This window comes from Taudactylus pleione, unplaced genomic scaffold, assembly GCF_031769625.1.
Source record: "Taudactylus pleione unplaced genomic scaffold, aTauple2 ptg000017l, whole genome shotgun sequence".
Classification (NCBI taxonomy): domain Eukaryota; kingdom Metazoa; phylum Chordata; class Amphibia; order Anura; family Myobatrachidae; genus Taudactylus; species Taudactylus pleione.
Window position 1 is genome coordinate 9,931,555 of NW_028284419.1, and position 16,237 is coordinate 9,947,791.

At 39.7% G+C, this 16,237-nt stretch overlaps 1 protein-coding gene across 4 annotated transcripts in view; it reads left to right on the top strand.

The window, feature by feature from the left end:
• Positions 1–16,237, top strand: part of SUCO (SUN domain containing ossification factor) — a 113,197-nt gene that overhangs the window by 29,606 nt on the left and 67,354 nt on the right. For all 4 annotated transcript variants that reach the window (XM_088482183.1, XM_088482184.1, XM_088482186.1 and 1 more), the window contains exon 2: positions 14,484–14,592. In XM_088482183.1, coding sequence (XP_088338309.1) covers positions 14,484–14,592 — 109 coding nt within the window. The remainder of the gene's footprint in view (positions 1–14,483; positions 14,593–16,237) is intronic.

A 16,237-nucleotide genomic window follows, 5' to 3' on the forward strand; every position in this document is an offset into this window, starting at 1 on the left:
AGTAAGGTGCTGAAATGGAGCGTTTTGGTGTGCCCTGTATAGTAGAGACAAAGGCTGCATTTGCTGTAGTATTTGTACATTGCCCTGACCTCCACTCTGGTTGGGCCTTATTTAGTTGATTCTAATGATTATGTAGATACACTAATTTAAACTTAAAACTGCTTTGGGACCACACGTTGCAAAGTAAGAGTCAAGCTGGGTACATACAGTGAACGCTAGTGCACTGCTGAACGCAGATTCCCAGTGTTTGGGAATCTGCGCAGGCGCCAGACCCATTCTACGCATGTGCAGAACGGGTCTGAAATTCACTTGCAAATTGACAGCAGACTGTCAGTGGTTGACAGTCTGCTGCCGTTTTGGGGGCGGGGAGGGGGCGACTATAGCCTACGTTACCTGAACTGGAGGCGTATTGCCGCCGTTGGGGTGGAGGGAAGAGGCCAGGATCTCTGACGTGTGACTGAGATTTCCTGGCCTCTTCCTCTAAACTGCGGCGGCCGACTGCGGGACCCTATGGGTCACCGCAGCCGGATGATGGTACGCAAATTAACCAATGTTGCGTTGAATAACGCAGCTCGGTTAAGTAATGCACAGGGGGGGGGGGTGTGTGTGTGTGTGATGCATCCTGTGCATTGCCATATCTGCAAAGGATCGCAATTGCAAAACAGACTGAGTGCAGCTTTGCAAATACGATCCTTGCAGGATCAGGCCCTGTGTGTGTTGCACAAATTGTTAATTGTAAGAATAGATTCTAATAAAAAAAAGGGGAAAAAGGGGATTGAGGAGTAATTCAATGCACAGGATCTATTATGATTAATTATTAACTAATATTCTAGAATACCAACAGTCTAAATTATAATTTACAAGAAAAAAGTATTTTTCTAGACAATATACTGTGTTGGTGGTGCTCTCCGGAATAAATATATCACTATATGGGATTAAGTTTTGCACAGGCAAAACGAGAAAAAGAAAATTCCTTTGCGGGGGGCACTCTTGTTGAATAAATTATAAATGAAATGATATGATATGTTGATGAATTCTAAAACATAACTTTTAATAGAAACATATTCTATAAAATACATATTTGTGAATCATGGTAAATATCAAATATTAATAAAAATTAATGTCTCAATATATCAAACTAAAATATTGATAGGCGAAAATATAGAAAGCAGGAGTGTGTATCTATTAGTATGATACACTGCCAATTGCGTATTAATCCTGCTCACAATACCATTATAATATGTCAATAAACAGAACACATGCAATTTTAAATGTAAAGACAAATTTCTGCCATACCTTTAGTCTTATATAGGAATGAAAATATCACATTAGTATCATATATCCACGTAAACACAAAAAGATCAATATCTCAAGAACTGTATGCAGTAAGTGGAAAGAATGTGTTGATAAATATCCACAAATTAATAGGCTGGCTAGTAATTCACATGAAATCACATAGTTCTCAGATATAAACTTAGTCAGAAATCTACTGTCTATCTAGTTCATATCAGCCTCTCAATTGCAATGATCTAAGTGCATCAATCCTATAGAGAGAAGGAAACAAGAAAAAAACACTAAATACATATGAATTACACCTATTATTTATACTATTAACTTAGACCTATGCTAGTTACCACCTGGGTTAACAAGGCTATGATTTGCTGGGCTGACCAGTTGATTGCGTTAATCAGGTACTTCCAGGGCACAGTTACGTTCTTCTGGCAGAACACATTGTGAGTCTGCAGTTTACCTGGGAGAAGCTTCTAAGGAGCTCTCATATCTGTTTCTGCTATTTCGAATTGCTGAGCCCTCTGGTTGTGCGCTTGGTAACCGGATGCAGAATCCAAGCGTGCGGTGAAGGGATTACCATTCACTGGTGACATGCTTTTTGGCCCGGAATTGGGCAGATGGATATCCCAGGCCACATGGGGGGGTAAGTCTTCCTTCCTCCGACTGCTCCGGCTCCCAGAGGATCTTACATGGGACCTTCGTTTCTTTCCTTTCGTGTGCCATATTCCTTTCGTGGTAGAGCCAGAGGTGCTCGCACGCAAGCAAGAGACGACAGAGGTAGAGGTCGTCCACACAATGTTGCATGTCGACAGGAACCTAAACCAGCTGAGAAACAGCTGGCATGACTGTTTTCCGCCCCATCTGGGATCTCCTGCGGTGGGAGGCCGTTTTGCAGAAATTTCAACAAGTTTGGAACTAGACCTTTTCAGATCAGTGGATTCACAGACTGATTTCCCCAACGGTAACAAATAGACTTCGAAGTCCCCCCTCATCTCGGTACTTCCCTACACGTCTGCCAATACCTGCAGACAGGGCCAGGGTTCTACGGGAGGCTATCCAGTCTCTACTCCGATCCTCGGTGCTAGTTCCGGTTCCAGAACATCAACGAGGTATGGGGTTTGTACTCAAACCTGTTTGTAGTACCAAATCCGGATGGATCGGTTTAGGACCTCTAGTCCTTTAAAACCTGTATCTTAAGATATATATAGTTTCAACATGGTGTCCCTGCAGTCCATCATTGTGTGGTTGAAACCAGGGGAGTTTCTATTATCCCTGGATATCAAGGACTGTCCATGTTCCCTTTTGGGAACCACATCAAACCTTCCCGCGTTTTGCCGTATTGCAGGATCACTACCAGTTTTGGGCATTGCCGTTCGGGTTATCCTCTGCTTCCCGCATTTTAACCAATCTCATATCAGTCATGATTGCTCTCATTCGGTCATTGGGAGTAAACATAATCCCCTATTTGGACGACTTGTTCCTCAAGGCTCCATCGATATCCCTTCTAACAAACTATGCCTTACTGACATATAACACTGTAATCCAACACGGTTGGATAATCAACTTCAAGAAGGGAGCAGTAGAAAGGTGTCCCTAATTCTTTGTCTGCGTCTCTTAGGGAAGATGGTAGCTGCCTTCGAGGCACTACAGTTCGGACGGATCCACTCCAGAGTGTTTCAGCTGGACCTGTTGTCACAAGGGTCAGGGTCTCCTCTGCTTCTACAGCGACAAATCCGTCTGAGCCAGGTTACCAGAGTGGCCCTCCTCTGGTGGATACAATACAACAGTCTTTTAATGGGCCGAACATTCGGTATGGTTCTGGATCATCGTAACAACGCATGCCAGCCTCCGAGGATGGGGAGCAGTAGTCCTCAATTTTCACTTTCAGGGTCCATGGTCCCCTCTGGATCAGAAGTGGCCCATAAATGTGTTGGAACTCAGAGCGATCTACTATGCTCTGATAGAAGCATCAGAGTTGCAAAAGACTCGTCGGTAAGAGTTCAGTCCGACAATGCTACGGCCGTCGCTTACATCAACCGCCAGGGCGGGACTGGTAGTCGCATGGCCTTGCGAGTAGTATCTCAGATTCTCCGGTGGGCCGAGAAGAAGTCAGTGATCCTGTCGGTGGTATTCATCCAGGGTGTGGACCACTGGGAAGCAGATTACTTAAGTCGCCAGGATGTACATCCCGGGGAATGGAAGATTCATCCAAACGTGTTCAACGCGCTGATACGTCGATGGTGTTTTCAGGTGGACCTCATGGAGTCATGATTAAATCTTCAACTCCCACTATAAGTGTCAAGAACTCGCGATCCACAGGTGGAGGCAGTAGATGCTCGGACAGTTTCATGGATCTACAACTTCGTTTACCTTTTTCCTCCGATTCCACTTCTTCCTTCTAAAAAGGATAAGACATGAGTCGGCCTCTGTCTTTCTCGTGGCACCGAACTGGCCTCGGAGTAGTTGGTTCTCAGACCTTCGGTCCCTATTGGTAGACGACCCGTCGCCCCTTCATCTGCGTACGGATCTTCTACAGCAGGGTCCTTTTCGTCCACTCCAATTTAGCGCAACTGCGTTTAACGGGGTGGCTCCTGAAACCGATATCTTTTAATGCAGAAGCATCCCAGACTCTGATTCCCACCATGCTACGCGCCAGGAAGCCAGTTTCGGCTGCGCTTTATCGCATTTGGCGTTCTTATATCGAATGGTGTTCCAGTCGGGTCTTCCGTCCGGTTGTCCCGCTTTCTGTTTTTTTTCTTCAGATGGGACTGGATTCTGGTCTTCACCTTGGAACTTTCAAGGTGCAGGTTCTGCCCTTTCTATTTTCTTTCAACGAAAATTGGCCCTCATTCCTGAGGGCAGACGTTAATTTTGTACCACCAATAGCTCCCTGGTACTTAGCTTTAATTAAGTATTTGTCTTGGAAGAGTGTCCTCCTCCTGGCTCTAGCTTTAGCTCGTAGAGTTTAGTTTTGGGTGCTCTGTCCTATAAGCCACCTTAGCTTGTGTTCCCAGGGTTGGGTCAGCTTTCCGTGTCAATCAGCCTATTGGGTACAGTCTTTGGTGGAGGACTCCGGTAATTCTTCTACTTTGGATGTAGTTAGAGCTCTCTGCGTCCCTCCGCAAGTCTGAGTCGTTTGCGGCCACTTGGTCTTCAGTTCACACGTGGGTCAAATGTTAGTTTTGATACGTTTGCTGCTTCGGCATCAAGTTTTGGCCGTGTGGTTCTGCAGGTCCCACAGAGTGCTCCCGCCGAAGGGGAAAACTTTGGGACGTCCCCAGCGTAAGCAACTCCAGTGTCCCCTAGTGGATGAAAGAGAAAATGGGATTTTGGTAAATCCTTTTCTCTGATTCCACAGGGGACACTGGAGGCCCACCTCTGTGCTCTTAGCCTGCCTGTTCGGTTTGTTCTGTATGTTGTATGCTTTGATTATTGTGTGTTCTTCTCTCCTTTTTTACTCCGCTTGTTCTCCATCTCCTCTCGGTCTTCATTTTCTAAACTGAGGGCTGGTGGGGAATAGAGGGGGAGGAGCTTCACACTTCTAAATAATTTAAAGTGCCGGCTCCAGTTATCCACGCCTCTATACCCCAGCGTAAGCAACTCCAGTGTCCCCTGTTGAATCAGAGAAAAAGATTTACCGGTAGGCACCAAAATCCCATTTTTATAGAATATGTTTCTATTAAAAGTTATGTTTTAGAATTCATCATCATATCATTTATAATTTATTCAACAAGAGTGCCCCCGCAAAGGAATTTTCTTTTTCTCGTTTTGCCTGTGCAAAACTTAATCCCATATAAGAATAAATACTAGCAAGATAGTTCTGATTCTAATGTCTTTCTCAAGCCTAGCTTTGACTGAACACATTTTTTTAATTATCCCTAGGGCTCTATAGATTGAATAGATTGAATGAATGCTTTATGGTTGTTTTAAAAAAATAAAAAATAAATAAATAAAAAGAATCTCTACACATACATCCCACAGCCCATTACATTACACTTCAGCAGTGTTGTATTGGGGCACTTAAAGCAGTTGCCAAATTTGGGTCACTGTAATAGTATGCCTTTCTAATGCTGGATATACAGTCAGGTGCATAAATATTGGGACATTGACAGAATTTTCATATTTTGGCCTCTATTCACCACCACAATGGCTTTGAAATGAAACAAACAAGATGTGCTTTAACTGCAGACTTTCAGATTTAATTTGAGGGTAATTACATCCAAATCAGGTGAATGGTGTAGGAATTACAACGGTTTCTATATGTGCCTCCCACTTTTTAAGGGGTCAGAAGTAATGGGACTATCAACTCAAAAGCTATTTCATGGACAGGTGTGGGCTATTCCTTCATTATTTCATTATCAATTAAGCAGGTGAAAGTTCTGGAGTTGATTCTAGGTGTGACATTTGCATTTGGAATCAGTTGCTGTCGACTCTCAATATGAGATCCAAAGAGCTGTCACTATCAGTGAAGCAAGCCATCATTAGGCTGAAAAATCAAAACCAACCCATCAGAGAGACAGCAAAAACATTTGGTGTGGCCAAATCTACTGTTTGGAACATTCTTAAAAAGAAAGAAAGCATCGGAGAGCTCAGCAACACCAAAAGACCCGGAAGACCACTGAACACAACTGTGGTGGATGACAGAAGAATTATTTCCCTGGTGAAGAACAACCCCTTCACAACGTTGGCCAAATCAAGAACACTCTCCAGGAGGTAGGTGTATATGTGTCAAAGTCAGCAATCAAGAGAAGACTTCACAAGAGTGAATATAGAGGGTTCACCACAAGATGTAAACCATTGGTGAGCCACAAAAACAGGAAGACCAGATTAGAGTTTGCCAAACATTATCTAAAAAAGCCATTACAGTTCTGGAACAACATCCTATGGACAGATGAGACAAAGATCAACTTGTACCAGAGTGATGGGAAGAGAAGAGTATGGAGAAGGAAAGGAACTGCTCATGATCCAAAACATACCACCTCATCAGTGAAGCATGGTGGGTGGTAGTGTCATGGCGTGGGTATGTATGGCTGCCAATGGAACTGGTTCCCTTGTATTTGTTGATGATGTGACTGCTGACAAAATCAGCAGAATGAATTCTGAAGTGTTTCGGGCAATATTATATGCTCATATTCAGTCAAATGCTTCAGAACTCATTGGACGGCGCTTCACAGTGCAGATGGACAATGACCCGAAGCATACTGCAAAAGCAACCAAAGAGTTTTTTTTAAGGCTGAAAAGTGGAATGTTATGCAATGGCCAAGTCAATCCCCTTACCTGAATCCGATTGAGCATGCATTTCACTTGATGAAGACAAAACGGAAGGGAAAATGCCCCAAGAACAAGCAGGACTGAAGACATTTGCAGTAGAGGCCTGGCCGAGCATCACCAGGGATGAAACCCACCATCTGGTGATGTCTATGCGTTCCAGACTTCAGGCTGTAATTGCCTGCAAAGGATTTGCAACAAAGTATTAAAAAGTGAAAGTTAGATTTAGGATTGTTTAGTTTGTCCCATTACTTTTGGCCCCTTACAAAGTGGGAGGCACATATAGAAACCGTTGTAATTCCTACACCGTTCACCTGATTTGGATGTAATTACCCTCAAATTAAATCTGAAAGTCTGCAGTTAAATCACATCTTGTTTGTTTCATTTCAAAGCCATTGTGGTGGTGAATAGAGGCCAAAATATGGAAATTCTGTCAATGTCCCAATATTTATGCACCTGACTGTATACTGTAGATGGATAAAGATGCAAAAAAAAAATTGTCCAGTGAATGATCGGTTAAGGGAATGCTCATGCTTCAGAGAATTGTGTACAGTATATAGAAGATATAATGTAGACAATTTTGAGTCCTCTACCATCATTATTACAATGTCTCCTTTTCAAGATGTTTTTGGTTTAAAGATTGTAGTATAATGTTACATACGAGTTACAGGAGAGGTGGAGAAATTGTACTGATTAAACGCATAAAGCAAGTCCAGTGAAAGGCAATGTGACCTGTTTTAATAAAACAAAATGAGACTCTTGTTTATGTCTGGCTGAGAAGTTAAAAGCTAGTTTTAAAACAGTCAACTGGAAAATTGTAATTCACTGGATGGTTCACTATCCAGTGGCTTGCGAAAGTATTAAACCCCTAAAAAGTCAACAGATTTGCTTATATTACAAATGATTATTTTTAGATTCAATCCCTGCAGACTAGTACTTGGTAGAACTACCTTCTCCTGCACTAACAGAAAGAAGTCTGTTGGGGTAAGTACACACATGCACACCCCCCTACGTGGCAAAATATGACACCTGAACAATCGCGTGTGTCATTCGCTAACCATGGGCATGAATATGTAGTTGGTAGCCCTTTTGGTGCTGCAACGGCTTCCATTCTTCTGAGAATGCTTTCTACTACATTTTGGAACGGCTGTCGGAATTTGCATCCATTCTGCAGGTGCCATCCCAAGACTAGGCCATTTTGAAAGTGACTGAGCTCTTCTGTAAGACTCATTGCACTGCTAATGTATAACTATTGATATTACATGGCTATATGTTCTGCACCCGCCAGAAATGGGTGATGCTGAAATGGTCAAACATACTTATTAGAAGGGGTTTCAACATCATTTGTGGCCATCTAGTGTGTATGTGTTAGGTGTGCATGTAACATTTAACGCTTGGTGATAATTGAGCCTTCTGTGGCATTAGAAATCACTATCTGTACTTAAAATCTCCAGAAAATTCTATAGGTATTTGTAACGTATGCAAAACTTGTGCTAAATCTGTGAATAATTTATTACTGTCTCATACATAATAAACCAATAAAAACATGACTAAACACGTTTGTTTGTGTGTTACAGCAGTATAGGTATATTTATTATAGCCCATAATTACAGGGAAAAGGGAAAGGGGGAAAAAATATATCTGCACTCTGTTGTCGATGTACTAATAAACCCCTATATAATCAATGAATCAATATTACATTTGTTCACGGGGGTGCAGCCCTAATCAACTAAGTTGAATCATATAGTAAAAAAGGGAAAAGTAGTTGTGAAGAATGGGCGCACAGAAAATTATATTTATATAATTACAAAAATAAAATATAACTTTTATTGGTTAATACCTAAAAATAGTATAGCCCCCTTAAAGGGGAATATAAACAGTGAAATATAAGGTTAAAAAATTGATATCAACAAAAAACATACAACATATTAAAATGGCAGGTCCACTAACGTGTTGCTGTGTTGAGTCTATTGTTATCTCAATACCTATCTCAGTGATATTAATTGACTCTTCCCTCCTTAGACGCTATGATATCTTATAAATAAACATCCTTTCATGATTATTAGGATATCAAGTTAACAATATAATCAAGATAGTTGCTTAAATAATTATATCAGGCTGGTTATTTCCCAGTCCACAATAATTCATAAATGCTAACTTTGCTATGTATAGACAAGGAAAACTACCAGCGCTGAGAATCATACATTCATTTAGTATATTGTTCAGTACAACAGTATCAATGATATATTCTCAAAGGTATTAGAATGATAATAAGATAATTTGCAACATTGTAGCTCAATCAACAGGTATTGGATTTTTATTACACAATGCTTCCTGTATTTGTGATACTTAAGTATGATTTGAAAATCTGGGACATCTAATAGCTTTACCTATAATAACAATAAGGTTAATTTTTAATCAGTCCACATCTGATCAGATAATAGTAATTGACACTGTATGTATCATCAATATCGATCTAATAGTATGAACTAAGTCCCGTATATTCCAAGGACTAAGTCGCTGGCATCGTGTGTGCCAATTAAATTAGCATCTGATATAGATAGGGAAATATTTATACAAACAACAAACACATATTATGGAGCTGCCAGTGACGCCGATGCGCGTGTTTCACTGTGAGCAGCTTTCTCAAGGCTGAGAGAAAGCTGCTCACAGTGAAACGCGCGCGTCGGCGCCAGCGACTTAGTCCTTGGAATATACGGGACTTAGTTCATACTATTAGATCGATATTGATGATACATACAGTGTCAATGACTATTATCTGATCAGATGTGGACTGATTAAAAATTAACCTTATTGTTATTATAGGTAAAGCTATTAGATGTCCCAGATTTTCAAATCATACTTAAGTATCACAAATACAGGAAGCATTGTGTAATAAAAATCCAATACCTGTTGATTGAGCTACAATGTTGCAAATTATCTTATTATCATTCTAATACCTTTGAGAATATATCATTGATACTGTTGTACTGAACAATATACTAAATGAATGTATGATTCTCAGCGCTGGTAGTTTTCCTTGTCTATACATAGCAAAGTTAGCATTTATGAATTATTGTGGACTGGGAAATAACCAGCCTGATATAATTATTTAAGCAACTATCTTGATTATATTGTTAACTTGACATCCTAATAATCATGTAAGGATGTTTATTTATAAGATATCATAGCATCTAAGAAGGGAAGAGTCAATTAATATCACTGAGATAGGTATTGAGATAACAATAGACTCAACACAGCAACACGTTAGTGGACCTGCCATTTTAATATGTTGTATGTTTTTTGTTGATATCAATTTTTTAACCTTATATTTCACTGTTTATATTCCCCTTTAAGGGGGCTATACTATTTTTAGGTATTAACCAATAAAAGTTATATTTTATTTTTGTAATTGTATAAATATAATTTTCTGTGCGCCCATTCTTCACAACTACTTTTCCCTTTTTTACTATATATTTATTATAGCCACCATTTTACTTGTGTGCATCAGGGCTGGCATTTTCTCAACAGCTAGCCTATACAATATTAATGAAACAAAATGAGCAACCCAACTACTGGCAGGACCATGTTCACAGTGTTGAAAAACATCCTATGACTTTAAGAGCTTTTCAAGTTTTAGGTACATTGGCTCTGAATTATTACATGGTCAGTGTCACTGGAAAATCTGCTGAGACATGTATAGCACAGGGAGGAGTGTGGATTTGTGGCTGACTATTCTCCACATCTGTATGCGTATTTAATAACTTTACGTTGTGTTTGCACTTTTTTCATGGTGTACTATTTTAATGTTAGATTTTTATTTTTAAACTTCAGGGCCACTACACTTTCTGTGTTCTTCATCGCATCTGAAATGGTTCATATCTTACTAGAACCATAATTTGCATGTGATCTTATTTCTGTTTTGGTTTTGTACCTAGGATATTATGCCACATTTGCTTATATATATGTTTTGAATTGCAAATCGTGTGTAAAATGGAATTGACTCCAAAAATGACCCCCTTTGTTAGAAATCTCTATGTAAAAGGCCTCCTAATGTAAGCCAGGGCTGTGCAGCCACTGGTCGTTAAATCCACTAAAATACACACCAGATATTCACTTATTGCAATGACTAAATTTAGATCTGAAGTGTGTGTTTGGTGTGTTCATGGTATCACACACTGCTTGCATCTGTTGTACCAGCTGGCTGCATGGAGGCTTTTGTCAGTGGTAGCAGAAGACATTCAATTTCTACATTACAAATTTCAACTTAAATGTTGTTATGGCAGAATATCTATAATTTCTAGTGAATAAATTCACACTTCATGTTTATAAGCTAAGAAAGATGTTTTTATTTAACAGAAAAAAAAGTTTTAATACCAAGTTTTGTCCGACATTTTAAATGGTTTATTTACAAAGTATTTTATGGATATGGTACTTGTTTACCTCTTGTGCAAAACATTGAAAATGCATTTTTTTTTTTTTTAAATAAAATAGTGGTTTAGATGTATTTGCATTGCTTTCACAAATATCATGCTATGTAATACCAAGTAAATGAACAAGATTACTCCATTACTATTTGATATTTCCGTCCCTTTCTCGCAGTCCGCATCCATACTGATTTAAGTTGGAGGAGGCTTTTTTTTTTTTTTGTCTCCTTTTAAAAAAAATTAAAATCAAGATAAGGGCTGGGGCCCCAAGGCACTTCATTCTGCTTTGATGCCTGTACTCGAAACTTAGCATGCATGGACAATGAGAGAACATGTCAGCAAAATAATAAAAATATAAACAAAACAATATTAAAGTGTGATTGAAAAGAGTGCAACTCAATAAATCTGCATATTTTTCTTCCTTGAAATAAAATGTCTTCTCTCATGTATCCATATAAACAAATTTGCAGATAAAGATGATTCAGGATACATAATAACTTGTGTTGATCTATTACTGAAAGATGTATATAAAAATGTGTTCTGTTTAAAAAGAAAAATGTTTGCAGTATGATGTATGATGTAAAGGGATTTGAGCACCCTTGTCTACATATGTAAAACAAAGACCGTATTCTCCCCAGCCGGTGGGGGTCGTGTAATACTCGGCAATAATGAAAAATGTTGAAATCCTTATATTGATTTGAATTTGGGATTAACAATTTTAAATTAAATCAATTGAAAATACTCTTGCAGACAGCTCCCGCTTGCTGGCTGGAAGCAGATATAATTGTGTCCAGCAATGCCTGCTGAGACACAGTGCACGTCTACCCTCTACAGTGTTCCCACTGTCCATACCACACCCTGTCTCTTAAAGATGGGTGAGGGATCTTTGTTACTATCACATTAACTTAAACGCAGCACAACTGATTTTAGCCGTCATACCCCTGAAGCAGGACAGTGTCTAGTGGACATGTAAAAATCCGGGTGTAGGACCTGATGCTGGGGAGAACATTGAATGAGCACAAGCACATTTTATTCTTCATCATTGGTGGGAAGATGGAAGCCATCTACTTTCTTCACAACTTGGAGAATGTCATATCAATATGGCAAATTGGTTTACATAAAAAATACACCACTGAGAGGTGCCACAGTAGATTTGTGTATTTCTAAACCAGTACAAACACATTGCAACAATTTAAGTGCTCCGTTGGGCGTCAATAAGTTAAGGGGCCTGATGAATGGATTGAATCGCCCCCTTTGAGAGTGACCCAATTTCCATGCCCCCATCTATGCCCCATCCCTTTCTATGAATTCCATTTTGTTTTGCTGTAAACATTTAGGAAGCATCTTGAGTCTTCATGGGTATCTGGTCTAAAGATCTACAGGAAAAAGGTAGACAATGTCTTGATAGACACCAGATATTAGACAGGTACAAATGGTCGACAGGGTCAAAAGGTCGACATGCAAATGGTCGACACATTTATTTATTTATTTTGATAGGGTCAGGCACCAGGAGGGAGGGTTGGGGTAAGGCACCAGGAGGGAGGGTTGGGGTAAGGCACCAGGAGGGAAGGTTGGGGTTAGGCACCTGGAGGGAAGGTTAGGGTTAGGCACCTACCCAACGGTTGGGGGTTAGGCACCAGGAGGGAGGGTTAGGCACCTACTCCGAGGGTTAGGGTTAGGCACCTACCCCGATGGTTAGGGTTGGGCACCAGGAGGGAGGGTTAGGGTTGGGCACCAAGGGGAGGGTTAGGGTGAAGATTAGGACTAGAAGGAAAAAAAAAAAAGAAAAAAACATGTTGACCATTTGCATGTCGACCTTTTGACAATTTCAACCTTCGTACATGCCGACCTTTAGTGTTTCGACCATTTGTCCATGTCGACCTTTTGTTCCTGTGGACCTATTGCCTGTCTAACATCAGGTGTCTATCTAGACATTGTCTACCTTTTTACTGGTAGATCTTTCAATCCATAACTGTCTTCATGAAATAAGGGGGTTCATGCTGCAAATGGCTGCTTGTATTTTCAATGCCTTAAGTCTGTGAAATAATGTGCTCCTTACAATGTAACATACTTCATGTTAAAGAATATTGTTTTCATTTCTTTTGATATAAGTAAAATAAAATGTCTGAGAATAATGCAACAACATTATCCATATGTTGTAAATATGAGATATGTTTGTAATTCACTTAGTGCTATGTATAAATCAATCTCCTATAAGCCTTGCGTTTAGCAGATTTGAACTATATATATTTATGGGATACAACTTAAATATATGGTTAGGTATGACTGTTTTCACACAGTACAAAGCACAAAACTTATGTGTATTCTGTGACTTCTAACCTATTCCCCTAATGTTGTATAATGATATTTCATTCTATTATTGATAGTGCTCACTCCTTGGCTACCATGTGATGTCACTGGGCTTTTCCAGCTCCATTACACATTGTAATCGATGTGCCCCTGTGATCTGGAAGGCGAAAACCAGACAGAGGCCATTTCATTTAGTTTACAAGGCTCAGTGAAGCTATAAACTGTGGAGATGGACTCCTTTTTGGTTGATATTTCATTTTACAAAACCAGAGGAAGGACGCCATCTCACCCATGTGTTAAATGCAAATAAATACAGACAAAGGGGGCAATTAAATTGTTTATAGCGCGGATCTGTGGGTCTGACGGAACAATTTAATTATTGCTCTGTTCTTGCATGAATAGCCGCTGGAGCACACATTTCTGCTCGCACGCTTCCGAGGTTGCGAGCAGAAATGTGTGATAAGTCCGTGGTTTTGGGCGCACGCTAACAAGGAATTTAGACTGGTTTAGGTGTTTTAATATTGCCTCGTCTACTTAGCTGGGAATAAAGCCAAGATCTGGCATACAAAACAAATGAATTGCCCACAAAACCCCTTCTCCTCTCTTCCCTTTAAAAAAATAAATAAAATTAAGTCTTTTTTTTTTTTTCTCAGGCAACAATTACACCTACTGCCAAATTCACATAAATTGGTATTATAGTAGAAGCTGTACTAGTAATGATAAAGTACTGTAACTATAGATATAATGGTGCTGTCACACTCAGCTAGTAGTCTGTGTGTAGTTGTCTGTATTCCAATAGCTATTCAGATCGAGGAACTCTTAGGGGATGATTAATACACCGTAGTTTTGGCTGCAAGTTGCTGGAGGAGCGGCCTGAGCACAAGCATCTCATGGCAATTGCTGAGAATTTTATTGCCCCTTTTATGTAATGTTTTGTGAGTTAAATTATTACTACCCGGGAACAGAAAGATCCTCCCCTTTCATCCCTGCTGGTCACCACAGGAATCCTAGCACTATCCTGTAAAGTGCCTGTATGACACAACCTGTAGTGTGTTGTGTTTTTTTTTTTTTTTTTTTTTAGCTGAAATTGAAATGCTTTCTGTAATAGGATAGATCAATTACAAGTGTTGGTCTGGTAAATGGTAAAATAATACTGCCATTATATTTTGATTCTGTTTTATGTTCTAGGTTTCCATCTCGCCATGTATTTTGCAATGAGGACACTGTACTTCCTGCAGCCGTTGTCACGCAAAATAATGAAGGTACAATAAATGAAGATGACTCTGCCACGAAAAAGGTGTGTACCAATTTCATAGAGGTTTGATAATAGACCAGCTTCATATATTCCTGTAGTAGTAGTCTAGATTGAAACAAGTATTGCAAAGTAGCAATACTGTATACCAAAGTTTATAAAAATCTCTCATGTAGTAAGTTTTTAAAGTCTGCTTTTAAATGGATAAATTATTCAAATTTAATCATGTAGCAATTATTGCCACAATGAAATATGTTTTAGGGCAAATCCGTGATTCATCCGCAATTGCACAAAAAGGGTATTGAGCTTTAGAAACTGGTGTGTTAGCTTGACCAATATTTTTGTAGGTCTGACCTTATTTGCTGGTCCACTTGCAAATATGAGTGGGTGTGTCACTGCATTGACTGACTATACTTATAGTTTGAGGGTTTGGCTAATAAGAAGCATCTTTTTAATCCTCATGTGCAGTTGACCTCCGGTTTGAGATAGGCCTGCAGGACACTATTACATAGTAATTACATAGTGTTTTGTCAGTAAAGCTGCCCATCCACTAGGCGATGCGGGAGACGACGGCACAATTACGACGCCGTCGTCTCCCGCGGGGTGAACTGCATGCACTGAACGTTCAGACGTTCAGTGTATGCAGATCATTCATCCCCGAACATAGCAACCTGACGGCGGTCGTCAGGTTGACCGTCATGTTCGGGCGGTGATTGATGTTAAAAACGACCAGCGGGCGTGCGCGCATCGCTGGTCGTTTTTAACCTTTTTACATCCTGATTTGCGGGCGATTACCAAGCAATGGAGCGATAACTACCGTCGTTATCGCTCCATCGCTAGGTTTAATCGCCTAGTGGATGGGCAGCATAAAGGTGATACTATAACATCTTGCCTTTATTATTTTGTCATAATGTTAACTTTCATTGTTGGTAAATTTCGAAAGTAGTATTTTGATGTTTGTACTAAAAGAATGGAAATAGATGTATTTGAGCATCAAAAATTGGTAAATCAATTGTATATATGTTTAAAATACTAATCACATTTAGGGATGTGCATGATCTGTTACAAAATGTTTCTCATAGCTTTATCATGAAAACTTAAACTTTATCATAAAGTAGTTTACTTATTATATAAATTGCACCAGAGTATGCTTTTCCTGGCTAATACATCTTCTCATAATAGTATGGGTTGCATTTGTCAGTCTATGTAATGCTGCTGTAAAGAAAATCTAACTACAATATTTTGTAGTTTGTTATAGAAGGTTAATTGTATTAGCTATACTACCTTTTAAATGCTTCCTCCTACAATTCCTAACCACTTCTACTACCTTTTTATTGCCCATTCCACAAGTGAATTGTCAGTATAGAGTATATATTAGCCATTTAAACTCTTACGGAATTGTATTAGCGGGTAAGCTTTCACAGGCAGGACCCTCCTACCTTTTGTATGTCCCTAGCACTGTTTGCATCCATTGCTTCTGGTCTCCTAGTCCCTTTCAGTGCCTCTTACTCTGTGTGCTCGCCCCTCATTATGTACAGTCTCAATGGGGGCGATTTCAATTGTTTTTCAAGGCGCGCTAATTAATGGGCGCCCAATAATGCAATTCATTTGTGTTTGGGCACCCATTAATTATTACAATTGTCGCACCCAATTAGACCGCATTTAGCCGCGGTAAAAAGTATAACCTGTC